Source organism: Drosophila subobscura, chromosome J (assembly GCF_008121235.1).
Source record: "Drosophila subobscura isolate 14011-0131.10 chromosome J, UCBerk_Dsub_1.0, whole genome shotgun sequence".
In the NCBI taxonomy this organism is placed as follows: Eukaryota; Metazoa; Arthropoda; class Insecta; order Diptera; family Drosophilidae; genus Drosophila; species Drosophila subobscura.
The window spans coordinates 15,456,974-15,484,281 of NC_048532.1; the positions used below are offsets into that span (position 1 = coordinate 15,456,974).

The 27,308-nt window shown below is 43.2% G+C and overlaps 1 protein-coding gene and 1 long non-coding RNA gene across 9 annotated transcripts in view; both read left to right on the forward strand.

Moving 5' to 3' along the window:
- The window catches only part of LOC117894184 (phosphatase and actin regulator 4), a 98,319-nt gene extending 85,141 nt beyond the window's left edge, over positions 1–13,178 (forward strand). Inside the window, 7 exon segments of the mRNA XM_034801097.1 lie at positions 5,714–5,953; positions 6,415–6,663; positions 6,898–7,288; positions 7,934–7,963; positions 11,065–11,420; positions 11,489–11,765; positions 12,342–13,178. Of these exon segments, the coding sequence (XP_034656988.1) occupies positions 5,714–5,953; positions 6,415–6,663; positions 6,898–7,288; positions 7,934–7,963; positions 11,065–11,420; positions 11,489–11,765; positions 12,342–12,357 (1,559 nt within the window). The 3' untranslated portion in view covers positions 12,358–13,178.
- Positions 13,179–16,016: 2,838 nt separating this feature from the next.
- The window catches only part of LOC117894203, a 106,546-nt gene continuing 95,254 nt past the window's right edge, over positions 16,017–27,308 (forward strand). For 6 of the 8 annotated variants that reach the window (XR_004648852.1, XR_004648857.1, XR_004648851.1 and 3 more), the window contains exons 1-5: positions 16,017–16,031; positions 21,988–23,453; positions 23,521–23,745; positions 23,813–24,037; positions 24,395–24,619. This is a non-coding gene — a long non-coding RNA (uncharacterized LOC117894203). Of the gene's footprint in view, positions 16,032–21,987; positions 23,454–23,520; positions 23,746–23,812; positions 24,038–24,222; positions 24,328–24,394; positions 24,620–27,308 lie in introns of those variants that run through there. The other 2 variants (XR_004648853.1, XR_004648855.1) reach the window with 2 other exon arrangements.

Genomic DNA, 27,308 nt, shown 5'->3' on the forward strand with positions numbered 1-27,308 from the left:
TCTCTCTCTCTATCTCTCTCTGCATTTGATTTCCCTATCTACATTTTCCTCTCTAAAAATTCACCTCTTTCCTCGAGTATATTTTGCACACTAAATATTTCATTGGGAGGGATACCACGCTATAAACAGTTCTCTAAGACGCGATGACAAATCTTTTGACTAATGGTTATCATGAAGGAAATTGTACATTTGGGAGGAAGCAGAGGCAGAGGCTGTGGCAGCAAGGCGAGCGGTTTTTGGGTGGGTGTATACGACCTTCACCTTTGCATAAATGTTTCATGAGGAATTCCTCAAACAATATTTAACTTTTTCTTTACATCTGAGCAGAGCAGATGCCCCAGCCACTGCCACTGCCACTGCCCCCGCTGTGTGTGTGTGTGTGTTTGCCATTTGGTTTATAACAAATGCCGGCACAGGTGGGAGGAGAGCTACAGAGATTGCTTGGGAGTAAACTTAATTTATTTTTAATCGCCGCTGCATTGTTTTCTGTTTGCTTAGCCGCCGCCGTAAAAAGTTTTAATTGTACGAAAAGGTATTTGTACTCTGACGACGGGAGGCCGTCTCCTCTTGATTGCTGCTGCTGCTGCTGCTTCTGTTTGATGTGTTTATTTTTGCATTAAACTGTTAAATGCCAAACGCATTTCAATCGCGGCCAAGAGGAATCCACTCCTCCCTACCCAGCTACAATTGTGGGCCAATGTGTCGTTGAAGTGGCAAAGAAGGAGGCGGCGAGCGAGCGGTGTCGGCTCTTTCTTTTTATAACACTTTGGCGTGAGGTGAAATATTGAAAGTAAATACGAACAGCGGGCGAGAGAGAGAGGAAGACAGAACAGAGCACAGCACAGCATGAAAAGGTCAAAGTTTGGATCATTTTTATACGCGGGAGTATCTTTTGAATCCGCGAGGGAAAATGACTGTGTCGGTGGCTGCTAAGTGGGCCTGAAGGCGGAATTTACGAGTGGATGTGGGATGTGGAATATATCCTAATGGAATCCAGTCAATATATTGCTGCTGGTGGGAGAACGAAAACTTTGCCCAAAAGGTGAAAATATCATCATAGTGCGGAAAGGAAAGCCACAGAGAAAGTTTCCTTGTCGAATTCCTTGCTCTGGGTGTAGATTTCCTGTTTCATGACTCTGGCGGGGCATCAATTTCCATCATCAGTTTACCATCTCTCTCAGGCTGAAATTTCCATTTTTACAGGATGAAATTTCCATCTTTCTCTGGCTACAATTTCCCTCCTTCTCTGGCTTAAAGTAGGCACAAAAAACACCCATAGAGACACCTGCCTTTACATTCAATAAAAATTGTTGCACATTCTATGAACCAATTTTTTTCTTGTATTTTTCGAAGGGCTTTCCAGTCTAGTATTTGTTCATGTGGAAAACTTTGAAGCAGCAAAGCGTTTTTCCTTTGGCAAACACTAAAAAGAAGTAGGGAAAACCTGAGAAGTGGTAAAATGGGGCGGAAAATTGATGAATCGAGAAACGGGTTTGAGAGACAAACAGAAGTGCCACTCGATGAAAGGGAACAAGTGGCAGGGAAGGGTTCTTTCTGCCCAACGAATGACAAATGGAAGTATGCCTGCCCCACGTACCTGGGCATGCCACATGTCGCATGTTGCCTGTCTTTATAATCAAATTGATATGCCAGACGACGGCAATTGGGGTTCTCTTATTTCTGTTGGCTCTTTTTCCATCTTTTTCGCATTCTGTATGTTGTAAATTCAATTACATTTGAATCAACGAGAGACCCAGAGCCAGCCATGTGTTGGCGGAGGTAATGCTGTGGCGGCTGTGGCAGTGGCCTGTGGCTGTGAATGCGATTTTCTGTGGGGGCATTAATTAAAATTAATGAATTGTGACAGAGTGTTGATTTAATGTCTACGCTGCCAGGGGGAAAGAGAGGCAGAAAAAGTGCACACACAGCGGCAGGAGATGAATGAGTGGAGGGGGGAGGCAGTGAAGGAGAAGCAAGAGCAGCATGGCCAGTGGCAGATGATGGAAGGAGCGACATTAGTTGGTGGAAGGGAAGCAGCAATGCTAGCAGCAGCAGCAAAAGTAAAGAATGGAAAGAGCAGTCGAGCAGTCGTTGAGCAATTGAGCAAATTTCTTGTACAACGCGAATGGGTAAGCGCTGCAGGGGGGGGCGTATACGTGATGCAGTTTGGTAATTTGTAATTTGGAGGCCAAGATGCAGTTGTTACATGTGCCACACACACACACACCTACACATTCCATCCGAGGTCGGGCTGTGGAGTCAAGTGCACGTGTTGCCGGATGACTAATGTAATATATATCGCTGTGACGTCAGCACAGGAAGACCCCCGAGAGCCTGTCAATGTCTGCCACTGCTTGCTGCAACATTGTACATACAGTGTGTTGGGCCTTGTGTTGTGTATTCCCCAAATGCGCTATGAAAATATGTTAGCTTCGGGCGTGGGCCTTTTTTTTGTTCTCTTGCATTCCCAGGACTGCCACTGGCACTAGCCACTCTCTGCAAGTGCCACAGGGAGCGCTCGCTGCCTATCAACTGACTGCCACTGCCACACAGCTCTCTCCCACTGCCACTGTCTCTACTTCTGCCTCTCTTCATCGCTCAACTTCTACACAATGCTCACATTGCTCATTGCTTATTTATCAGTTACATCCACACATTGCCTGTAGTTGCAGCTCCCCATACTCCCACTCACACTCCCACGCGTTTTTGCCTGCTTTGATTTGATATTTCATATGTGACTCTTCCTCCCTCTCCACCCTGTGTTGCATGTGTGTTGTGTGTGTGTGTGTGTGTGTGTGTGTGTGGGGGTGGCCGCACAATTAGTTTGCGGCTTCTTAACGAATTGTTGCTGTCGGTTTCTGTTCTTTTGTTTGTTTTCGTCGAATGCCCCGCTGCCGACATTTGACTTTGGGGCATCCTGAATTATAAATAAATCTCGGCATTACGTTTAACATGAAATTGAAATCCCAAGCTGACGTCACACTGTGTCTCGCCCACACACAGACGCACTCGAATGGAGATAAAGTTGAACTTTTAGTGGGGGTTTATACCTGGGAGAGATATCACAATGCTGGGAGAGTTTTAATGAATTTATTGTGGGTGCCAAAGAGAGAGGATTAATTATCGCAACAAATAATTTAAAAGACTAACTTTTTTCGACATTTAGTGGGTTTATGCGGCAGCATAAAAGAGATTTGGACAGAGCGAATTCTACAGAAATTTGCAATTCAAAATATAAAAGTTTATTATTATGTTTTCCCGGAATTTTGTTGGGTTTTTGTAGGATTTCCAGACAATTTCATGCCATTTTTGAATGGATTTTCAATGCAGTTTAATATTTATTCGTTAATTATTAAATATTTAACAATCATTTCAAGATATTCCTCCCTTTGGTAGTGTTTAATCCACGTTTAAGCCACCGCATAAACATCTTTGCCTGCCACTATTTTGCCTACTTTTGGCGCGCCTTCGTCCTTGGTCCATTCACTTTCCGACACGAGTCTCATTGTAATTGCCAGCCACACTAACGATAATTGATTAGAGTTTGGCTTTAAGTGTCGGCTGTTGGCCAAGACAGGGAGAAGGGGGAGGAGTGAGGGAGCGGGTAATGCTTTTGGCCATGTTTGTGTTTGTCTGCAATCGTGTTCCTGTGTGTTTGCTAATTAGAGGCCAAACTTTCTGCTTAATTAATGTCATTAGTGGTGCGCTTTGTTTAAGACCCCAGGAACAGAGAGCCAGAAAGAGAGAGAAGAAAGTTTTGGGGAAAGTGTAAGAGATGGCAAGAGAAATTTCAGAGATAGAGAGCAGAAGCAAGGAAAACTTTACCTACCCACACTGAAAAATGATTACACGAGACAGGTTTCAGAGATGAAAGCCACTTTGAGATGAGTCCATGAAGATTGCGTGGAAATTTCTGTGGAAATTCGCAGTGGCTCTTCCTCTTGCAGATTGTCGCCCAAAGATACGCAGAGCTCAGGCAGAGCTCAGAGTCGAGCCTGTCAGTCGTCGGCTCCTAATTGATATATGACCGTGGAAAGCATCTCCTTTTGCCATCTCCTGCCATTTGCATAATTGATTTGCTGCCTTAATTGGTTTTCATTTCGCTTTTAAACTTGTTTAGATTTGCATTAATTTCCTACAGATAAATAAAACAATATTTTGCACCTATGTCAAAGTCAAGGCAAGACTTTTATCCATTCTCTACTTTTGTGTACATAATATGCATTTCCTTTCCTCTTGTCATGAACTTGATGCATGAAATATCTCGTGAGTTTCTTTTTGTTTTGAAAAACAATTTTCATTAACTTTTTGGTGTCAAACAAAAAACGAGCAATGAATGCGGTAATATACTGCAAATATACTCGTGTTTTTTTTTCGTTTTGTTTAGAAATAATAAATATTTAGGCAAACACGTCAGGCCGTGGCGTCTGTGCCTTTGCCTTTGCCTTTTACTCAGCTCTTTGGTAGCGCCCTGGCATTGGGCCAACGGAATTTGTATCTGTTTCAAATAGTTTGAGGCATTCAACGATCCAACGATCCACACACCATAAGTAGAGGCATCAACATCCCCAGCTCTACTCCCATCTGTATCTGCAGTTTCTCTCAATTTGTGGGGGGAAGAGATGCTTTGATTAGCGAATCAAATTGGTATGCAAATCTCGTAATATTTTTAGTGGAATTATATTCGCTACCAATTTGGCTCAGAGGGGGAGGACTGTTGAGAATATTCACATTAATTTCCCACTGCTTGATGTCTTACTACCCGTTCCCTCGGCACTCCCTTGCCAACCCACCGCTCGACTGCCAATTAATTGCGTGATGCTTTTGCACTGAATTTTCCGCTAGATAATATTTTGCCGCTCTTAGGCCATAAATATATTTGGGATCTTCTGGCGGCTGGGGGGCTGTCTGTCAACCGATCAGCATTTAATGACTGTCTTGAAGTGTAAGAAAAATGTGCCCCAAAATATCTATTTGGAATTCTTCTATTTAATTGCTTTTGCCATGGGCATCTGTATGTGTGTAAGTGATCTGTGGGAAAATGTCTATTAAGGGAAGAATTTTAATTGCGTGGAAAAATAAGACATTTTCCCAAGCAGACTTTAATTTTTGGGAACAAATTTTCGTCGAATTTCCGGTGCGACCCGTAAACATTTCTTTCTCATTATTTCGTGTACCTTTTTAAAGGGAAATAAATGGTAAAGTGCCATGTGAAGTGCGGTACGTAATTGTAAGACCACTTAAACCTTTAGCAACAATTAAAAAATATTACTACCCAAAAGCACTGGGGGCCACGGGGCCACTGCCGGACCACAGAAGGTGGTTCGGTCTCTGAGCAAAAGGGATGGGGCAAAAGAGAGCAAAAAAGGAATGGGAGACACACGAAGGACATGTGTATCCTTTGGCTTTGTGACCACTCAAGTGGCAAGAGGAGGAGGGGTCTGCGGACAGGGCTATTTTTCCACTGACCCAAAGGAGTCTGTGCTGGGCCAACTGTTTTCTGTGGCCAGGCCCCCACCGACAACCGACAACCGACCGCCGACAATTAAAGTAAAAGCTTGTGTCAAGTGGGGCATGCCACCACACACACAGCCACACTGCTGGCTGTCTGTCTGTGGAGTGGATTCATGGCATACTCTTTTAACTATAAATTAGTTTACTCTTTACTCACTTTATCCTCATTCTCTCTCTGTATTTTTCGCTCTATTTGCAGAACCAAGAAAAGACAAGACTGATGCACAACAACAACAGCAACATGGTGGCAACGGCACAATATCCACGCCCAACATCGAGCAGCCGCAATGTCAGGGTTCCATGCTACCGCCACCAGGCGGCGGTGGCGGAGGTGGCCATCACCAGGTGGATGGAAAAATGGAGAGACCCAATACACTGGGCGGCGCCAATAAGCTGACCCGACGAGGGGTCAACATTTGCTACCACAACGAGCACATGTGTAAGTGGAAGAACCCCAAAGACCAAAAGAACTAGAACTAGAAACCGTTTTAGATGGAAAGGCGGGGAGGGAGAAACAGAAATTAAATAAAACGATATTTATCGATCTTAAATCAAAATAAAATCGATAATTAGTCGATAAACTATTATAAATATTCGAAAAAATCGATATGCTAGCTTCTCTCTCCCTCGCCCGACCCAGAGACTTCACTCACACTAAACCACAAAGCACAAAAGCCACACGCACACACCCAAAACACTCACTAATCCACCACACGCACACGCACACGAACACCTCACACCCACACTCACCACACCACACCACACATTAATTGGCTAGAATCAAGAAACAGTTCTCTCTCGCTCTCTCTTTATCCTCCCCCTCTCTCTCTCTCGAATATAAACCACTCGCTCTACGATTCCCAAAACACAATTTTTTGTTTGTTTATTTCCCACCCACAGATGGCGACGATGGCGGCAAGATGGTTGGCGGTCCACCGGGCAGCACACCACCGCCGTATGCGGGCGGTAAGCTGCCGCCGGGTGTGATGCTCAGCGAGCTGCCAGAGCCACCGATACCGTTGTCGGAGATCGGACCGATCCCACCGCCGCCAATGTTCTCCACGCCGAGCCCCACGCTCATCGCTGGACGACCGCACGGGCCAGGCGCCATACACGATCAGGACTACCAGCAGGACTATGACTATGATGGTAAATCGATCGATGACGAGGAAATTCCAACCCCAACCCATGCCCAGACACCCCCTCCCCACTTTTGATTAGCTCATTGCCCAAAACAAAAATGCGCACTTCATAATTATGCTAGTGCTCCGAGATGCGCCCCAGTTCCCGCTCCGCCCCATCCCTACCCATCCCACGCATAAGCTTGAATGACCCTTGAAAGCCTTACTGACTCCCTTAATCCATTGCTCCGACTCTCTACAGATCACGATCCCGATCAGGATGAACTCGATTCGGATGATGAGTATGCCCCGTATGGTGGCGGCAATCATGTCCGCATGATGGACACCCAACGCGTTGAGGAAATTCCAGCCAAAGAGCCAAAGCCAAATGCAGTTCCTCTCAAGTCGGCGCTCAAGAAGAAGGGCGGTGCCCTGCCTGCCTCCGCCTCTACGCCTGTGACACCCACCCAGGAGCATCACCATGGGGGCGGCGGACAAGGCCAGAGTGCAGCCACAGCTGCAGCCATATCCAATAGCAATGGAGGCATTGGCTCCATGGCAGCAGCCGCTGCAGCAGCGGCGCAACAACAATCGGCCAATCAGCGGCCGCTGGTGGTGCGACAAGATGCGGCAGGGAATAATTATTCGCTCAAGTAAGTGAAATACTAGTAAAATTATATACATATAGGAAGGGTTATTTATGGTTGGAACTTTGATGAAAGAAGTACTGAGAAATCGTGAAAGATTGAAGGTTATTTATACTGAAGAAATCCTAAGAATTTATGGAAAATTAAAGGATTTCTTTAATCAAGTTCCAAACATAAAAACTCTTTCAAGTAGCATATATTTTGTATGGTTTATTACTTAACTCCCAGTTAAACCCCCCGCTCTCACATATTTTGGTAGTTTTTCTTTTGTTCAAACAAAAACTTGTATAATTCACCAAAAAAGATATGAAACTCCCCCCAAAAGATATCCCACCACCAAAAACTGCCCTTTCCTTCTATATTTTGAAATGTTTTTCCAATTTTATCTTTCGTTTTTTCCAATTTGTTAATTGAACTATTTTTCTATATAACAAACATTTGTTCTCTCTCTTTCTCTTCTACTTTTTTGTACCTAACCCCCCCGCCCCTTTTGCGTACTGTGTACTGTGTTTGTTCTTTTACATCATATTTGATTCGTATGAACACGTTCAATCAATCAAACAATCAATCGACAAACAAACGAACCAACCAAAACCCCTCCACCAACTTCTATATCTACAACCTACTACTATTCTGATCAACAAAAATCAGGCCAATACTACGACCACGGATTAGAATATGGTAAACCATTTTTTCGATAATTTATTTGTTGTGTGCGAAAAAAGACAATCATGATGAAAACCCCATAAAGAGAACCCCACACAACCCCCCCAGAAAAACAAAACGTATGCAAAATGCTTTTAGTGCACATCCTTCCACAAACACACACACAACCATCTATCGCTCTCTCTTTCGCTATGACTGTTGTTATGTAACATTTACACACTCTGCCTAATGCAGTAATCCTCTGACAAAACAAAATACAACTGGAATTCTCATATCCCCCAGGCTCTCACACTCACGTCCCCTGCACTCCCAAAACACTCTCAACATTCGTTTTTGTAGTAATTTTGTTGTTTAAGTTTGTTTTTTTAAACTTTAACAACATTGAGACACACACAGTCAGAACAACAACAACAGCAGCAGGAAACTACTACTTACTTTCTTTTATTTTTGGTTGTTTTATTAAATTTACTAACTTACTTTTTTCTCTGTTGTTTTGAAAAGGAAACTTGTTTCTTTTTCTTAGAGATCCTCCCTCTCAAGTACTCGTACACACTTTCCCCTATATACATGTACATATGTGTGTGTAAATCTGTGTGCATTTGTGTGGGTGTATTTTTTCTTATAAAAGTTTCTTTGTTTTCCCTTTACTCTTCGACTGTGGAGAGGTCCTGTTCTTCCTGCATGTTTCATTTCAAATAAGAATTTGTTTCAAATTACAATTTTTTCCTCTACATCGCACGCTCTCTCTCCCCCTCTCTCTCAATCTCTGTTTCTGTTTTAATTTGATATTTTCCACATTCGGAATATGCGAAAAGCAGAACACCAAAAAGAATGAAAGAAAATTAGAATAAGCAAAGAAAAAACACGAAGGCAGGAAATGAGTTCTCATTCATTTTATTTTTCATTAGGCAAAAACTTTTGCCTTAAACTTTTGGCCCAAGGCGTTCAAACGAACGAAGCCGAAGGAAGCCATGGATTGAAATTCAAATTCAAAGTGAAGGAAGCATAAAAAAACGCCAGCTAAAACCGAGACAGACGCACATGCGAGTGTTTTTCTACTCCAAATATTGAGCCAGAGAATCGCAACATATGTCAGTCCTTTGCTCGCTATCCCTCTCCGAAAAATCTGAAGAAAATCTTCAACTGGGGAAGGGTTTTTCCTTCACTCTCACATGTGTGAAATTTATGCAGTTTATTGCGAAAAAAAGCAACAAAAAAATAAGAGTTAAGAAAGAAATATGCAAAATAGATGCAACAAAGCGTAAACGCAGAAGGCTGCCATGCCATGCCATACCCTGCCATGCCATGGCCCCAGTACGTGCCTGGCAAAACATTTCGCCTGTCTGCCTGAATGCCTGTCTCCCTGCCATGATATCTATCATGTGAGCAGAGTGTTTCCATGGCACAGCAGAGGCTCAATTGAGTGCAATTTATGGAACTGTCAAACTATGCAGCAATTTCGATTGGGGAGGGAGAACTTAAATGGATCGAAATATGATTTGGTGTAAGAGGTTTTGGTATACCTTTACCATTTATCTGTTGATTTGACATGTTTATGGGATGCATAGAGAATATGGAAATAGGAGAGTACCTACCAGAATGAGTATCTATCCTTAATATTTGATATAAATATGAATTTCATACTCATTTTGCGCTCATAAAAGTAGCCAATATTTATGCAAAAAGTCTCGTATTTCTATGGATAAGCCAATGTTTGCAGCGCAAATAATAAAAAGGTGACTTCCTAGCATCCAATGGCAATGCCAATGCCAGCCGGAGAACGGACTTCCTCGGAGAATGAGAGGATGAGAATGATAGTTGCTATGAGAAACTATTGTCTGTCCTCCCCCAGGGTATACCGCTTGCGTCACTCCCACGCAGTGCATGGGGCACTCGTCTCTTCTCCTTTTCTGTCTTTTTTTTATACACAATCGTGTTTGGCATTAACGCCCCAAAAGTGCGGCGGAAGCTGGCAAACAGGATATGGCATTCAAGGCGAAAGAGATTCAAGCCGAGAGCCAAACGACGACAGCTTTAAGTACAATACAAAGTCAAACATACACAGACACACATGCGACACATACAAGTACATGTATTTTGCATATTATATGCTTGACAGTGTGTGTGTATGTGTGTATGTGTGTGGTTATCTCTCTCGAGTGAGTGTGTGTCAGCCAGATGTGCACTCCACGTGCCGTTAAAAAGGAAAGGAAAACAAAATTGCCGCAGCAGCAGCAGCAACGAGTGAGAGTGGGAAGCACAAGAAAAATAAAGAGGTGAAAAAATAAGCATTTTTCGGTTTGGTGACAAAAAGTTTAAGGACCTAACCCGCGGTGGAGAAGATTGAATGTAATGTTCAGAAATTTGCTACAAAAAATCTAGTGAAAAATAGAACGAAGGCTGATAGAACGAGAGAACGAGAGCAGATAGAACGAGAGCTGATAGAACGAGAGCTGATAGAACGAGAGCTGATAGAACGAGAGCGGAGACGCTGGAACGAGTGGCTGTTCGGACGAGATTATAGAACGAGAGCTGATTGAACGAGAATATATAGTACGCGATAGTACCTTGCTGAATAAACAAAAGCGGCTTTATTGAGAGCAGATAGAACGAGAGAAGCTGGGATAGATAGAAACAGAGTTCCGCTCTTGATCGAATTAACGAAAGCTGCAAGCACAAAATTAATATAAGAGAAGAACACACACAGAGCTAGAGTGCTGAAGTGTGCTGATAGAATGAGACATTATGCAACGAGAACGGGAGTTGCAAGAACCTGCAAACCTACATTTAACACCTTGAAAAGAAAAAATCCTTCACCTGCATGCACCTTCATTTATACACATAAAAACAAAAAAACAACTAGTATTTGCGTGTGTGAGCATGTGGAGAAGCAGAGTATACCTGGCAGATTGCCCCAAACCAGATTACAAAGAGATTAAAGCAATGTAAGAGTGCTAGACATGCATGAGCATTTGCTGTTACCTTCATTTGCTGTTGTTTTTCGGTGTCGTGTGTAGAGCTAATGGCGTTACCTCTAGAGTCTAGACCATCGCAGAATATACTATAATACAGCCACAAAGCTAATGTGCTTTTCCCTTGGATGCTTTTTCCCGCAGCAGGCAGCAAATGTTCAACATCCAGTTGCCGTGCACCGTGGAGAACAAGGAGAACACTCGGCCCTCACATGTGATACGGGAGAGCAGCAGCGACAGCGACGAGAGCGATGGTCATATCGTGTATCGTGATGACGACAATGATAATGTCCGTTTGGCCAAGCTGGCACGCAAGGAGTCGCTGTCCTTGAAGCTGCAACTGCGACCGGATAAGCAGGATCTGATCAATCGCAACATCCTGCACCAGGTCACCGACAACGAGATCAAAGAGTCCAAGGAGGCGATCGGAGCGCGTCTCATACGACGGCTCTCGATGCGGCCCACCGCCGAAGAGCTGGTCGAGCGTAATATCTTGAAAAGTGAGTACGAAATGAGATTTGCAGCCCCAGAACCCATTCTATAATTGATTTGATTATGTTTTCTGTAGCTCAATCACCCGCCGAGGAGAAGAAACAAAAGGAGGAGAAGAAGTCGTATCTGCTGCGGAAGCTCAGTTTTCGGCCCACCGTGGAGGAGCTCAAGGAGAAGAAGATCATTCGGTTCAATGACTACATCGAGGTGACGCAGGCCCACGACTATGATCGCCGTGCGGATAAGCCATGGACAAGACTGACGCCAAAGGACAAGGCCGCCATACGCAAGGAGCTGAACGAGTTCAAGTCCTCCGAAATGGCCGTCCACGAGGGCAGTCGGCATTTGACGAGGTACGAGTACACACAGAGCAGAGCTGGTCCGCCTTTAACTGCTTTTCGGCTCTTTGCAAATTGCTCTCCTGCGTCCAAAGCAATCTCACCAGTGTGTGGGGTCCGGTCTCCGGACTCGCGTTCACTGACAGGCCACTGAATTATGTAGCGGATGTCCTTGTGGGGGCAAAATCGAAGCGAGGCAAGCAAGCAAAAAATTGCCAATGGCCAGTGAAGTGTCACGTGCATGCAGCAGTGGGAGTGAGTTCGAGTCCGAGACCGAATCCGACTACGAGTCCATGCCACACACACACTCTTACAAGGGAGGATATGTAGCCACAAAGGATTTGGTGGTTGTGCCATTTCTATTTCCATTTCCATTGCAATTTCTGTGTGGAAGAGTGTGTAATGGCTTTTTGCGATATTCGTGTGTGTGCAGGCAATGGCTGGGCCCATGACCAGGCCCAATGAGGTCTGCTGGCTGCAAATCAGGAGAGCAAAAGCAGAGCTGGAGAGCAACTTTGCGACCCCATAAACTTGCTGCCGCGTGTTGCACATTCAAAAACTAATCAAAACTTTTCTCCTACTCGTCCGCAGATTCCATAGGCCATGACGATTGCAATGGCAGCAACTTTCCAGCAAATTGCAACAGAAGCAACCCAAGAAGAAGCAACAATTGTATTTTATGCAACATCAAATTGTCAGCAAATATTTAAAGGCAACAAATTAAGAGAGACACAGAGAGCAGAAAACAGTTTTCTTCCCACATAGAAAATTCAAATAAAATAAACAAAAAAAAAAGAGAGGAAAGGGAAACGATAAAGCAGAGTGAAAGAAAAGTCCACATTCAAGAACATAATTTAGGTTTTGTGAGAGAGCGGCGAGAGAGTTCCGCTCTCCGTTTTCTAATTCTAAGTTCTTTATGTTTTTGTTCCACCTATTTCTCTATTTGTTAATTATATTAATTGTAAATAAACACCTTCATTCGATATTCAAGCCAATTTGTCAAGAAAAAACGTTAATCAAAATACCGATACGTCGATTCGTTGTGTAGAAAAATGTTAAGTCGCTTTTGTCAGTGCCCAACCATCGCGCTGAAGGCACATTATGTATTATATTATATAAAAGAGAAAGAAAAACACACACAAAAAGATATTAAATGTAAAAGTTAGAGTCCCAAAAAATGATACGATGGCTGAGAGAGAGAGATAAAATTCACTAAAGTTTAGGCCTTAATTTACAATTACTGTTGCTTTCCATACATTTTTAAACAAAACTTTGATTTAAGCCACACACAAAACAAGAAAAAACAAAAAATAAGAAGATTAAAGATAACCCAGAAATGAGAGCTCTAAAATTCTAAAACCATTAATTTTTAAACAACAAAACTATGATTATTAATTATTGTAAAAAGCTTAAACTTAAACAAAACGAGATTTTTCTTCATCTGTCATCTACATCAACAACACTACTCACGCCAACACGCTCCTTTAGCTCGCCACCCTCCCCTATAGACACACACTGCAGAGTCGCGGCAGAGTCAGCGGCAGAGGAAGCGGCAGAGGCAGCGGCAGAGGCAGAGGCAGTGACGTGTCAGGGGCCAGGCCATAAACAGCGCGAAGCAGAGTGTGAATGCTGCGGGACGGGGTGGGTTTGGCTACTGCAAATTAATTTCTTCATTGTGGCTATAATAATGGTCCAATCGTATCCCAATTTGGTGATCTGATAGATATGGTCATTCCCTACGGAATGGCGTTTTTAGTTTTCTGCTATCTTCAAAATTGTAGATTTGGGAGGTTTTCGCCCTTTTGCGGAGGCGGAAGGGGCGTGGGCTCATTTTTGAAATACACTTGTAACAGTGTGAGCATACAGAAGTCTGGATGCAAAATTTGGTGGCTCTAGCTCTTATAGTCTCTGAGTACTAGGCGCTCATCAGGACGGACAGACAACAACACATTAAAATATAGAAGAAGACTACCACATAACGATACGATACGATACGATGCGGAAGAAATAAATGCAAGTTTTTCGAAAAGACACTTAAGTATATTTTGTAGGATAATTTTGTTTGTTTGCCCGATTCCTTTTATTGCCTGTTTTTTTTCCTTTACAGCCTCTTGAGTTTTCCTTCCTTCTGTTCTTCAACAAACATGTACATACATATCGCCAAAAAGAAACAAAAGAGAAAAAGAATAATATGCATACAAGGAGGCATACGAAAAGAAAAGCCAGTAAATGCTCAAAACTAAAAAAGAAAAAATAAAAAAATAAAACAGGAAAAATTCGAATATCAGGAAAATATTAACTGAATAAAAGTTTGGACCCAGAATTGAAGTTTTTTAGAGAGAGACAAGAGGAACCAGTAAAGAATAAAACATAAAAAACAATTTACAATTTAAGCTAACAGTCACGTAAACAATTTTAAAAGAGAGAGACAGGAAAATACGATAGAATGCGGAACAAAAGATGGAACAAATAAATCCTCCCCTCCCTCTGATGATGGGCTGGAATTGATGAATATTTATTTTGTAAAACCCCCCAAAAAACAAGAGGAGTGGAAACTGAAAACTTTTACTCACAGAAAAAACCATTCCAAACCGAATAGTAAACATAACCAAAAAATCTATATATATGATAACCAAAGGAAGATGAAGATGAGAAAATTGTACATTTTTGAGGCAAATGCAAAATGAAATGCTCGCGCGTGCTCGTGAATATTTAAACTTAATGAAAACGTAAAAGTAAAAACCTAAAAGTAAAGCGTAAAAACCTAAAGAAATCCGTTTGGACATATAGTAAGATACACAGACACAACACACAGCTACAGCTACTGATACAGATACAGCATATAAATTTAAAGAAACAAAAAAAAGAAAGCAAGAAAATTAATGGGCAAAAAAACCAATGGAAAATTAGTTCTAATCGATAAAGTGGCGCTTCCTTTTGCAAAAAAACGTTTCATATTTCTCGAGAAAAAGCGACTTGAAGACTTGTGTTTCATGTGAGATGTTTAGGCGGATATCTGGGGAGATACTACGGATATATCATAGTTTTTTTGGCTAGGGCTTGGAACACCAATTGGGTTTCTTCTCTCTGAAAAAAAAATGGGAGCAGAGAAAATTGCAACTATCTTTCTCTCACTCTCTATCTCTATGTCTGCCTCCTGCTTCAAAGCGTTGCATTGTCAAAAAACCAAAACAAGTTAAGCAATATATATTGCATATATACATTATATATATATATATAAATAAATTATACATATTTAATGACTATACAAAAATACAAGAGAGAGACGACAGGCAGAAGAATACCGAGTATATATATGTATTGTATATGTATACACCTATTTATATGACGATGATGATAAGCGATGATGATGATGATGATGATGATGCTGAAGCCGAGATGATACTATAAAGAACTCTATCAAAATATGGGATAGTAATTAGTTTACACTTTTTCTATGGAGCGATTTATAGAGCCAGCAGAGAAGACACCAGAAGCACCAGAGAACTAGAGAGAAAGAGGCGTCGCGACGGTTTCGAACACCCTCGTACACCCCTACACCCGGGCCAGCTATCTAGAAACGAATTTTTAGGTTCTCCAGGTCCCTAATCCCCCACCAGCCCCCCACTCCCATTAGTTTCTGCCATTTTGGTTATATCTACTCCCTGATTCTATCTGATTCCCTATTTTTCGACACATCTTTGCCAATTTTTGCAGTTGCCGTTGCAATGAGATACAAAACCCAAAAAGAAAACAAAAAGAAAAACAAAAAGAAAAAGAAAAACTCTTTAGAAATAACTAAGAAACATACCAGTGAAATGGAATGAGTAAAAGTCAAGTGCAGAAAGGAAAAACCAAACAAGAAAATAGTTGTGAGAAAATTTGAAAAAAAATGCAAAGGTAAAAAAACTAAAAAAGTTTTAAAACAGTAGCGGAATAAGCTTAAGGGAGAGATTTGTTGGCGGCTAAAAAACAGAGAGAGAAAAGATACCGGAGAGAACACAAATGAAATGAAAGGAAAACTCGAACAAAAACAACAGAAAACAAAAGAAAACCATGAAGAAAAATATTGAATAATAATCACCGACAAATTGAGATTTAATAAAGATTTAATTACTAACAAAATGATGTAGATTTGATATTTATTCACATCAGTTGAAGTTCTTTGTTTACAATAATCTGCATGTATTTCAGGGCTAAGCTGCGAGGGAAGCTGTCCAGCTGTGGAAATATTGTAAAATGATTGCTGATAAAAGGTCTTTGATGCTTTACTTTCGAGAGGTAAGTTTTGCCAGACATCTTGCAGATATTAGACCTTTTCGTGTTGGGGAATATTATCTGAGGCAATATTGTATAAATATTACAGAAATTGGAATTGGAATTGGCTCGTGATGTTGCTCATCCTCATGGCAGAATATTTTGATGGTTTCCATGGTTTCGGCCACTTCGCGGCTCACAGCATGGATGCTGCCATTGCTGGCTTGCAGCAGGACCGAAAAATCGGAATTATTCGAGTGCTCTGACATTATGGAATTACGGAATATCAATGAATATTAATATGAACTTTATATTAATGAATTGTAACTCCCAGATGCCTAGATGCCCAAAAGTATGCCTTCAAAGTTCGAGCTAAGCAAGCCATGAAATTCTTGTCTACTTTTGGCAGCGTGAATTTTCCCCATTTGTCGTGGAAATTCCGCAAAGGCTTAACAGAGTCCCCTCCACTCCCCCCGCTTCTGGCATTCATTCATATTCCGTTTTAGCGAGAATCCATTCATTCATGAATTCCTTGGCATTTTTCCATCATATTTCACATGCCACGTACCAGAGCAAGTGCCTCTGTCGCTGCCCCCAGCCGCTGTCCCTCTCTCCCGTTTGTATCTGTGTATCTTTTGCATCTGGTTTTTGGGGTCGAGGTGGCCGCTGCCTGCGTACGTGCCAGACAACAGAAGAGAGCCACTCCACACTCCACACACCACACACACTCTCCTCTCGACTGGCGGCCCGCAGGTGAGGAGGCGACACCAATCACAATCATCATAAGACCAACGCCATCGCCATCGCACGTTGATTATGAAGGAGGAGGGGAGCGGACTGGCTCTGTGCCTCTTCTCTGTAGATCTTTTGTCGAGTGTTTTTTTTCGCGAAAGTTTCTTTTTATCGCCGCGGCAAGATTCTAACATTTTTGTGTGCATTCCACTTTGGTGCGTTCTCCGTTCGAGTTCCCTTCTGTGTTCCCTTCTGCTGCTGCTGCTGCTGCTGCTGCTGCTTCTCGAGTGTTCTCTCTTCTGCTGTTGGCCATAAAACGTACTCGAACCCATTAAAACGCGCCACTCTGATAACCGCCAAATGGCCAAAAACGCGGAGAAGTTGTAGCCCGAAGAAGAGAGCCTCCAACTGTGGACATGTTTGCATGTGCGTTTGGTTGTGACTCTCTTGATTTATTTGATGGCCAGTTAGCGGAGAGATGATGATGTTTCCTCAGAGGTGGAGGCAGAATCTGCGGCACGTTGCAGCAGGATGGTGGGTACGCTCAGCCACGGTTCTTCTTGAAATGGGCCAAAAGATTGGGCCACCAATTATCCGGCTTCATGTTCATGTGTGTGGGAAAAACGTTGGCCACTTGAGGAGAAGTTTATGGAGGATTAAGGTAGCGGTTGCTGAAGAGTAAACCTTCCTGGCCACTGGAGGATGATTAATAGATGCATTTGTCAAACAGCAAATCAAAGCAGAATCAGGCAAGGAGTTGCTCTTGCGATTAGATCCACATTTGAGGCAAGCCAAAGTTTATTTGCCAGCCAGAAAGCTCAAAGGGTAATGAAGACAGCCATTTGGCATCCATTCCTATCCTGCCAAGCCATCGATTGTCCTGCAGCTGTTTGTCCAGCGCTATCAATCCTTGGCTGCTATCAATCCGAACAATCGGTTAACACTTCAGCGGACGGACCAGCACCGGCTTGAACTCCAGGCTGTCTCCAGTGCTGGCACGTCCATTGTTTTGCGGGTCAGAGACACATAGAGGAGGCAAATTTGCATTTTGGCCACAGGTTGGCGCGACTCTGCCACCAAAGTGTTTGTTGTTGCCTCTCCCTGGGCTTTGCTTTCTTTATGACCCATCCGGACGATGTTGCAGCTTTGCAGTTTACAGTCTAACAGTTTTTTTGTTGTCTTCTTTGCATTTTTTTCAACCTCTTTTCCGTGCTCTTTTCACAGCACTTTTTCGCTGCTCTTTTCTGCCTCTTTTGCTTGCACTTTTCCACCTCTTCTACCCCCTGCACTTTACTGCCTTTATTGTATATAGATTTTTCACTATTGCCTTTTGTTCGGCAGTGAAAAACTTTATTTGATTCTATTTTCATTTTATTTGAATTGTGTTTTCTGCGGCTTTTATGGCGCGACCGACCGACTACTCTCTGGCAGAGATTTGTGTTGTGAAAGTTGTGGCCAATACACAGTTTTTGGGCCGCCACACAATCATCGATGAGAAGAGGAGCTCTGCTGCTGTTGCTGCTGCTCCCGGCTCCTCCTGGTCCTCCCTGTGTGCCGCTGCCTTTTGCTGGTGATTGTAAAACAATAAAAGCAACACCTGACTGCCGTTTCGTTTCGTTTTTGGGGTTGCAACTTGGCAACAATGGCGATGACTTTGTTGGTGGCCCAAACAGCCAGCAGATCTTATCCTGCCACAGCCAAAAATGGCCAAAAATACAAACAAAAAGCGCAGCTTATTGTTGGATAGACGCCAACATTTCAATTGCGTTTGCCCAGAGTGCGTTTGGGTTGGATCTGCTTTTGACACAACTCATTTGAGGTGGTAAAGGGGGGGACAGGCTGCGCTTTGAGGGAGAGGCTGCTGCGGCAGCGGAGATGGTTTAGTCTGAAATTAAATCTAAATCTAAATAAATAAAAATCGTGCACTGTTAAGTGAAAGGCAACGAAAGACGACGATCTGCTGGTGCTTGCTGCTGCTGCTGCTGCTGCTGCTGTTGCAAATTTAATCAATTGATGAGGCAGGCAAGGAACAGCATTGGTTGCACAGGTTGCACATTGGCTGCAGCCCGTTGCTTTTATTGTTGCTTGTCGATGGCTGCCAAGCAATTTGGATTTTGTGGCACCAACAAAACCTGACCAAAAAGACATTTACATTCTACTGTTTCGACTGTTTCTGCTGCTGCAAGTGTCGTTGCATGCAACAACAGCAACAAAACACCACTGCCTGCCTGCCGCACACTTTACACGCTAGAAACCGTGACTTTAATTTTCTTTCATCTCTCTCCCCCAATCACACTGCCAGCCTGCCACATTTTCCTTTTTTGATTTGTTTTTTTTTTTCTTGCAAGCAATTTTTTCCTCTCTTTTATATAATTTCCCATTAAATCGGCTCGCAATGTCGCACAGCTTTTTGTGGCAGCCACAGCAGCAGCAGCAGCAGCAGCAGCGATTGTGTTTCTGTGGCATGCTTTTAATTTGTAATTATATTTTACTTTCGTTTGTCTTTCGGGGCCATGATTTATGGCCCACAAAAAGAGAGAAGTCCAAAATGTCCGAAATCTTTCGAAATGGCTAAACGGCGCAAGCAATTGGAATCGTGAGTTAAAGCGCTTGTCAAATTAACAGCCGGATGAGGTCTCGATTGCCAATGGAGATTCAGAATAAAGTCGATCCTCAGATGATGGGTTCAAAGAGCCGGAACTCTCTTTCTGCCATAAAACTGTCTTTGGCGGAGGGTTTCCTTGCTGCTTTCTTGGTATTAATTACTTGGAAAATGTACCACACATTGCCACACTTTCGGGGGCTAAAATTCTTTGCAAAAAGAAATTATTTCACAGGGTTTTACTTGCACAACGTTCAAGTCGAAGTTTTCCAAAAGAAACCCAAAAAATCATTGGATTTTAAGGCTCTTCTTCCTTAAAACTTCTACAGCAACATTCTTATCTTACAAACAGCAAACGAATCCTCTAAGATCGTAGAGCTATTCCTTTTCTCCCTCACATAAAATCCATCCTTAATGGCATCAATCTCTAAGTGTATCAAGCAAAGTCTTCGTTTCCCCCCAAAAATCCACTTTTATTTCCTTTTCTTTTTCTTTTTCTTTTACTTTGTAGTTTTGTGGCTGTTGTAGCTTTAGTTGTTGTTGCAGTGGCAGACACGCAATAACAGGCAGCATCAACAGCCAAAAACACCCACTCGCTGGCTTGTGGCAGTTAGCCGCAGCAGCAGTTGGAGGCAGCAGCAGGTTGGAGCACGGAAAATGTGCAACCAATTTCGAAAAGCAATGCAATTGACAACATGCCACATGCGGCAACATGTTGCTGCAACATCGCAAAAGACCCATTGATTAGGGTGACCCTTGTAGTGGGTGCCGCCTCTCGCCGTGCCTCTGGCCCCCCCCTCACTGACTGTTGCTGCAGCTGTTACGACTGTTGCCTGTCGTTCAATTGATTGAATTACATACGTGCCACACGGCCACGGTCCTCCAGCCATGGCCACTGACTCCTGACTCTAGTGCCTGTTGCTGCCTCCCTTTGTGGCAGACCTTTGCGGCCACCTCCGCAAAAGTAGAGCCTGACTTTTGAGCCTTGAATTGGCAAAACATTGCTCGCCATGCCAGACCCGAGTTTGGGGCCAGAGTTGGAGCAGCCCGAGGGCCAGACTTTGGACTAGAGTTGCAACAAGTCCGGGGGCAGAGTGCGAACCAGAGTTTTGGGGGCAGAGTTGGGTGCCTGGTTAGCCAGTTAATTAGCAGCCGTGTGGCAGCCATTAAGAGTGCTCTTTGCCTCTGCTGTCCTTGTGCCACTTGTGAGTGGGAGCAATCAAATCTGAACTCAAGGATGGCTTAGAGCGATACGCGTGCTATTTGGAGTAGACATAATTCCCATGGGGAGAATGTCTTTAAAGTAGGCTTAAGATACGGCTGAAAGTATTTGCCACAAGTTGTGGTTCAAGTATCTTTATCTGCGAGATACAGTAGCCGCCATGCATGTATATTTTATCGCTAAAAACAAAATCCTTTAAGCGGCTTCCAGTGATCCGTTTTTGGGGGGTGTCCATTCGGAGCAGCATTAGCATTGGTTGCCTCCAATCACTCAGTGTCCAATTGCATAAGCCATCAACCCTGCCACATGCCACTGCACCCCGCTTGCAACTATGCCCCCCCCTAGCAACAACAATCCACAGAAACCACAGCCGCAAATCGACGACGAACTTGTCCTTAAAATGTCAGCCAAAGTGTTCATTAATTTGTGTATCGCATGTCTCTGTCTCCCTTACTCCCTCTATCTCTGCCTCTCCCGCCTTATGTGCTGCTCCATTTTGTTGCTGTGTCTCTAGTCATTGATCATGAATTCCATGAGCTTTGGCACTCGCCGTTGCCGCTGGCGTCGACGTTGCATGCGTCATTCCCCCTTTGAGCGCATACATGCATATGCCACCAGCAATTGGCGACACAATTTTTGTGGTGCCTGCCTTTGGCATGTGCCTGCCATGCCTCCCCCCTCACTCCCAGCAACGTGCCACAACCTACGCAAGAAAAATAATCTCCGTCCCGTTGAATGTTTTCGACTGTTCCGACTGACGGTTCGTCGTTCGTCGTTCGCCAGTAGTTTGTAATTTTCATGTAAAAGTCGCGCCAAATGCAAAATGGCCCTGCCGCGGCTGCTGCTGCCGCTGCTGCAGCAGTGTTGACTGACTGGCAGGCCACGCCCCCCCTGAGCCGCCTTCCATGCCCATGTCAGCCCTGATTCCAGAGCCCAAGGCCCCCGGAGTCGGTTTCTCTTGGGGTCTCTCTCCCGGGCTCCCCATCAATCTCAATTGCTTCGCATTTTCATATGCGACTCTTCGATCATTTTGCGGCATGGAGTGACAGGCAACAGGAACCCATACAAAAGACACAACAACGGTAATAAAAATTGCAGATTTGTCACAGCATTTGTTGTTGTTGTTGCTGTAGTTGTTCGCGTCGTTGTTGCTGTTGCTCTTGGCCTGGCCTGATTCTTGGCTCTGTTTTGCCTACGTCGCGTCGTTTGCCTGTAATTACTTTTTATTGTGTTTTTTTTTTTTTTTTTTTGTCATATACTCTTTGCGGCAGGGTATTGAGATTTTTAAGCGGTTTTTGCAATGCAGAGAGATTGAGAAGTTCATGAATTGGGTAATTTAAGGGATATTTTAAACCTAATTTTGCATAAAATCTAATTTTCTACGCATTCTAAAGTTTACTTTACTTTTTTTACTTCCTCCTTAGTTACATACATTCTCCAATTGATTGCACTACGCACAATACCTCATACCGCCACTGTACCAGCAAGTCGCCTACAATAGCGTTCTTTTCATTAGGAGAGTGCAAAGCAGAAGGCACACTCTCACTTTGTTCTAGTAAGATAGGGAGACGAAGACAAGCAGAAACCGTACATCACCGTTTTCAATAGAAGAGGGGGGACGGCTACAGCAGCCAAAACTTCTTTGCAAGTGTCGAGAGAGACGAAAACGAGCAGAAACCTTCGTTATATTTGGAGAGCGCAAAGAAGAACGCCAAAAACCTTCGTTGCATTTGGAGAGAGAAACGACTACGTGCAGAAACGAACGCGCCAATTTACAGCAAGAGCGAGCAATTATGAAGCAAAGAGGAGGAGAAGGAGAGCGAGAAATGGGAGATCATTTCGCTGCCCTACGCATCTGTACCAGCAGCGGTCAATTTTCAATGTCAGTCACACATCAGTCAGCGCAGCAGAGGTTAATTTTAGTAAAAGTGCGAAAAAAGTGAAAATTGTGCAGTGAAGTGAGTGTAGTGATGTGCAGTGTAAGGATGTGCAGTGTACTGATGTGCAGTGATGTGATTAAAAAATTAAAAAATTATAAATTTATAGTGAAAAGTAAAAAAGCTGCTAGTGCGGGTGCGGACCATGTGCCGAATATGCAAAAGTGTGTGTGCCAACAGATCAATGCAAATGTGTGAGATAATTAATACATATATGTATTAATAAAGAGCATATTCAATTTTTTTCTTGTGCAAGCGCAGCTGAAATCCACCGGCACATGGATCCGTTATGTCTGAAATTGCCAAAAATGTGTGTGTGTAGTGAAGTGTGGTGTAGTGCAGTGTAGTGATAAAACAATAAAAAGTATCCCAACAGCCAGGCGTAAAAGTGTTTTATAGTGAAAAGTGTAAAAGCTGCTAGTGCGGGTGCGGACCATGTGCCGAATATGCAAAAGTGTGTGTGCCAACAGATCAATGAAAGTGTGTGTTAAATCAAATATATCAATAATGAGCATATTCAATTTTTTTCTTGTGCAAAGCGCAGCTAAAATTTAGCGGCACATGGTTCCGTTCTATCTGTAGATGTCTCAGATGTGTTCGTTTATCATATTTGCGGTGTGAGAGTGTGTGAGTGATAGAACGCAAAAGCAGTAGCAAAACGCGCTCTCCAAGCCCAAAGAGCGGAGCAGAGGAGGAGAGGAGCAAGCAATGCTCTCGTTCTCAAAGTCTCGACAATGTGAGGTGATGCTTTCCAATTGCCCGAAGATGTTACGCTCTCCTGGTTGCTTTGTGCACAACTCCTTCAGCAAAAGATGCGTGTGTCGTGGGAGTGCGCCCTGTGATGCTTCCACCTTATAATTATTCATCCCAAAATTGTGCTCTTGTTGGAAATGGCACTAGGCAAATGTTCTGCTGGAAGACAAATAAACGGTACAAATTCGCAAGGGCATAAGGTAAGCGAAAGAAGAGAATAGTGTTGTGTGTTTTTACAGCTTCTTATGCCATTTCCTTATTTCAAAGTCACGACAATGTGAGGTGACGCTATACGATTGTCCGAAGATGTTACGCTCTCTCGTTTGCTGTGTGCACACCACTTCAACAGAAGATGCGTTTGTCGTGGGAGTGCGCCCTGTGATGCCTCACCTTATAATTATCCATCCCAAACTTGTGCTCTTATTGTAAATGGCACTAGGCAAATGTTCTGCTGGATGAAAAATGAACGGTACAAGTTCGCAAGGGCATAAGGTAAGCGAAAGAAGAGAATATTATTGTGTGTTTTTACAGCTTCTTATGCCATTTCTATATTTCAAAGTCACGTCAATGTGAGGTGATGCTATACGATTGCCCAAAGATGTTACGCTCTCTCGTTTGCTGTGTGCACACCACTTCAACAGAAGATGCGTGTGTCGTGGGAGTGCGCCCTGTGATGCCTCACCTTATAATTATCCATCACAAACTTGTGCTCTTATTGTAAATGGCACTAGGCAAATGTTCTGCTGGATGAAAAATGAACGGTACAAGTTCGCAAGGGCATAAGGTAAGCGAAAGAAGAGAATATTATTGTGTGTTTTTCACAGCTTCTTATGCCATTTCTATATTTCAAAGTCACGTCAATGTGAGGTGATGCTATCCAAATTCCCTAAGATGTTACGCTCTCTCTTTTGCTGTGTGCCACTTCAACAGAAGATGCGTGTGTCGTGGGAGTGCGCCCTGTGATGCTTCCACCTTATAATTATTCATCCCAAAATTGTGCTCTTGTTGGAAATGGCACTAGGCAAATGTTCTGCTGGAAGACAAATAAACGGTACAAATTCGCAAGGGCATAAGGTAAGCGAAAGAAGAGAATAGTGTTGTGTGTTTTTACAGCTTCTTATGCCATTTCTTTATTTCAAAGTCACGACAATGTGAGGTGACGCTATACGATTGCCCGAAGATGTTACGCTCTCTCGTTTGCTGTGTGTACACCACTTCAACAGAAGATGCGTGTGTCGTGGGAGTGCGCCCTGTGATGCCTCACCTTATAATTATCCATCCCAAACTTGTGCTCTTATTGTAAATGGCACTAGGCAAATGTTCTGCTGGATGAAAAATGAACGGTACAAGTTCGCTGGGGAATAAGGTAAGCGAAAAAAGAGAATATTGTTGTGTGTTTTTACAGCTTCTTATGCCATTTCTATATTTCCTCCCCATACGGCCCTTGAAGTTAAAGTAAACAGAATTCGGCGCACCGAAGTTATTTCTTTTTACGTCTTACAATATTCTGGTTTCTGGGACTTTGTTTCTGGACTTATCTCGCCCAAACGTCTACGAGTGATTAAACGTTTAAATTGCCAGATATGATATATCCCCGAGAGCCTGTCGCCGTCTGTTTTCCTCGTCCAACTCTTGACATACGACTCTCGTAGGAACTGTATACAGGCTGTCGCTGGGATTGGGTTTGAATTGTCTTCTGGTTCTGTCTTCTGGTTTTCTGTTTTACTGTTTTTCGAAAGTCTCTCTGCCAGTGGCTGCTGTCGGTGGCCTGCCTGTCGATGTTTGTTGTCTGTTTGCTGTCCTCGTTTGTTCTCCCTATAAATTGCCTTCAGGCGACAGCCAAAGTGTGACAAAATTTGGCCTGCTTCAAGAGCGATAAATAATTATAACAATTATTTGGGAATTTTTCGGGAAATTTTTTCTATAGGAAATGCCATTTCAATCACTCAAAAGCCATAGCCTATCGCTTTTATAATTTTCGTATTATTTTAGGGTTTTATTTAAATAGGAAAACTGTTCACACGATCGCTTAGATGTCCCCAACTTGTAAAACGTAAATACTTAATAGTTGAAGACTTTATTCAGCGCCCACACAGCAAACATTCAAAATCCAAAACTCTTTTAAGCCCCTACTTCACGCTTAATTAGTCGCATTGTACAAATGGCTTTATCGCGAGGGTCTTAAACACAGTCTTAAAGCCAAGAGCATAAAACACGCTTTAAAAATCCAGAGAGAGAGAGGGTGAGAGAATGGGAGGGAGAGTGTATGCCAGCGACGACTCCCAGCCAAAAATGGTCAAAACATGAAATCCTATTAGACAAATTGAAATTACAAATGAGACAACAACGAAATTAATTTATTAATTAGTCACACTCCATTATGGTCAAACAAAGCTGTTGGCCTGTTGGCTTGTTGGCTGGCAGAGGGAAAGAGTCAAGACAGACGCAGCAGCGGCACAAACAGTAGCCCCAGCGGCTGCCCACGACATGCCGCTTGAAATGTCTGACAGATGGAGCTGAAGTTGAAGCCATAACTGATGCCAAAAGCTGTCGTTCGGGCCATTCCTGGTGTGAAAATGCTTTTGTGAGAGATCCCATTTGGTGGGGGCATGCAGCCTGACTGTTGCACGCAACATGGAACGATCGTCTGTGAGTGTGTGTGGGTTGTATTGCTCTTCGGCTGAGGCTCTTTCTGCTGCTGCTGCCTGACATAATCAATGATAAGCGATCGCTAATTAAAATTATTAAAACCAGAAATCTACTCAGCGGACAATGAAAATGAAAATTTGTGCCATTCTGGGGAGTCGCTGTGAGCGGATATCGGGGGATATCGCTATCCAGAGATCTTCTGTACCGCTGCACCACTGCACCACTGTACCCAGTGCGGGTTCCATTTTCAGGCAAACGCTTGGACAGGTTGTTGGCAAGACAATTGCAATCGGTTTTTGGGCCTGCAGCTAGAGTTATCATGTGAAAATCCACAAGGAAGTATGGAGGAGGTTTCTACTCCTTCCTTCCCACTGCATTCATATCATTACGGGAGCATTTCATTTCTATTTCAGCCTTCATCATTATCAAGTCTTTTTGCGCTGCTGCTGCCGCTGCTGTTGCCCCGCGCGATAGCCATAAATGGCGCAAAGTGAATGCCCGGCCAGGCCAATGAGGGAGGCTCATTGGGTTTGTTGGCCAAAACGGCATTCAACGTCATCCACTAAGGCGTTTCGTTTCGTTTTTGTGCGCTAATTAAGACTTTTTCTGGGTGTCAAAAGGCAGTCTGCACTACCTGCCGAGCATAATTCATATTGTAGGCCTACATTCGATTACATTCGTTTCCACTCCATTCGATTCGATTCGATACGATTCAGTTTTCAGTTATACAAGTGGGGCGGCTGGCTTGGGTGGAGAAAGTTTTGTTGTGCTGGTGGGGCCTTTTTTATATTTTTAGCGCCATAAATAAGCGTTTTTATTAATGGCAGCCCATTAACCCCGACTAATTAATTAACAAAACTCTGAAATATAAATGTTATAACCAGCAGAAACAAAAGGCAAACAACAAATATGCTGGAGGCGCTCGCTGGAACAACATTTCAAGCCCATGACTGAAGACTGTCAGTGGGGCATAGCTCGAGATTTTGATGTGCGGCTCTCAGGCCATAAAGCCACTCTTCAGGCACTCTTCTAGCAGTCCACTGATCTACCAATCTGCTGCCACTCGGCCACTCTTTGAATCTGCTTTGGTGATGAGTGTTCGAATGATGCGTATCCAATGTTTATTTGAATTTTTTCCATATCAAATATTTATGAGATGCTCGTTAGATCATTCATGAATGAAAGACCAAAGGGAATTTGTATGCCAAGATCATGTTTAAACGTAGTTCTTGTCTCTCTTGTATGAATGATATTTGGGAGTCTATATTCCTCATCACTTTTTGTGTGTTGTTTTGAATCACTTTTTCAAACATAAATCTCAAAGAAACGCCCACGTTTGTATCTGTTTTTTTCCCCCCCTTAGAAATCCAAAATGAATTTTTGTGTATTTTTGTTGTTTGATTTTA